At 43.9% G+C, this 1,033-nt stretch overlaps 1 protein-coding gene across 1 annotated transcript in view; it reads left to right on the top strand.

Moving 5' to 3' along the window:
* Positions 1-268: 268 nt before the first annotated feature.
* The window catches only part of LOC137626233 (tigger transposable element-derived protein 1-like), an 827-nt gene continuing 62 nt past the window's right edge, over positions 269-1,033 (top strand). The window contains exons 1-2 of the mRNA XM_068357306.1: positions 269-469; positions 661-1,033. The exon at positions 661-1,033 is cut by the window's right edge and continues 62 nt beyond it. Of these exons, the coding sequence (XP_068213407.1) occupies positions 269-469; positions 661-1,033 (574 nt within the window). The remainder of the gene's footprint in view (positions 470-660) is intronic.

Below are 1,033 nucleotides of genomic sequence, written 5' to 3'. Positions count from 1 at the left end.
GTACTAGTGAAAGTGATTCGTCATTTACTTTAAAGCAAGCAGGGGCTGGTTCGAGAAATTCTGGAACAGAACTGGTATTCACCGTGTGACTAGGCATGGGGAGGCAGCCAGTTCGGATCAGGCGGCGGCCGAAAAATACATTGGCGAATTCGACCGATTACATTAAGGAACAAAATTTGATCCCACAGCAAGTCTTCAATTGTGATGAGACCAGGTTATTTGGAAGAAAATGCCGGCCAATACCTACAGTACTAAGGACAAGACGAAGATGCCAGGTCACAAGCCAATGAAAGATAGACTGACGTTGCTGCTGTGTGCCAATGCTAATGGCGATTGCAAGATTAAACCCTTGTTAGTGTATCATTTGGACAACCCCCGGGTCTTTGAAAGAAACAATATCCTTGAAAAGTGCACTTTCAGTTATGTGGGCGCGCAAACACTAAATCCTGGGTCACAAGACAATTCTTTAGTAAGTGGATCAACGAAGTTTCTGCCCCCCAGTTTAAGGCATATCTGACTGAAAAGAAGTTACCATTGAACTGTCTTCTGGTGATGGACAATGCTCCTGCACACCCTCCAGGTCTAGAGGAAGACTTAAAAGAAGAGTACAGTTTTATCAAGATTAAATTTCTGCTCCCCAATACTACTCCCATACTCCAGCCCATGGACCAACAGGTCATTTCAAACTTTAAAAAACTATATACCAAGGCCCTTTTCCGAAAGTATTTTGAGGTGAATAGTGATACACAGTTGACCTTAAAGGAATTCTGGAAGGATCACATCAGCATCCTCAACTGTGTGAACATGATTGACCAAGCTTGGTGTGGTGTGACCTATAGGACATTGAACTCTGCCTGGCAAAAACTGTGGCCATCATGTGTAACAGAGAGGGAATTTGAGGGTTTCCAATCAGAGGCAGGTTCAAGCACTGCTTCTGTTATTTCTGAGGACACTGTTGTCATTGAGGAAATTGTTGGCATGGGGAGGAGTATGGGGCTTGAGGTCAACAAGGAAGACATTGATGAACTTGTTG

Source organism: Palaemon carinicauda, chromosome 33, assembly GCF_036898095.1.
Source record: "Palaemon carinicauda isolate YSFRI2023 chromosome 33, ASM3689809v2, whole genome shotgun sequence".
NCBI lineage: Eukaryota > Metazoa > Arthropoda > Malacostraca > Decapoda > Palaemonidae > Palaemon > Palaemon carinicauda.
The sequence above is the reverse complement of the archived record's forward strand: the minus strand, read 5'-3'. Positions and strand labels throughout refer to the sequence as shown.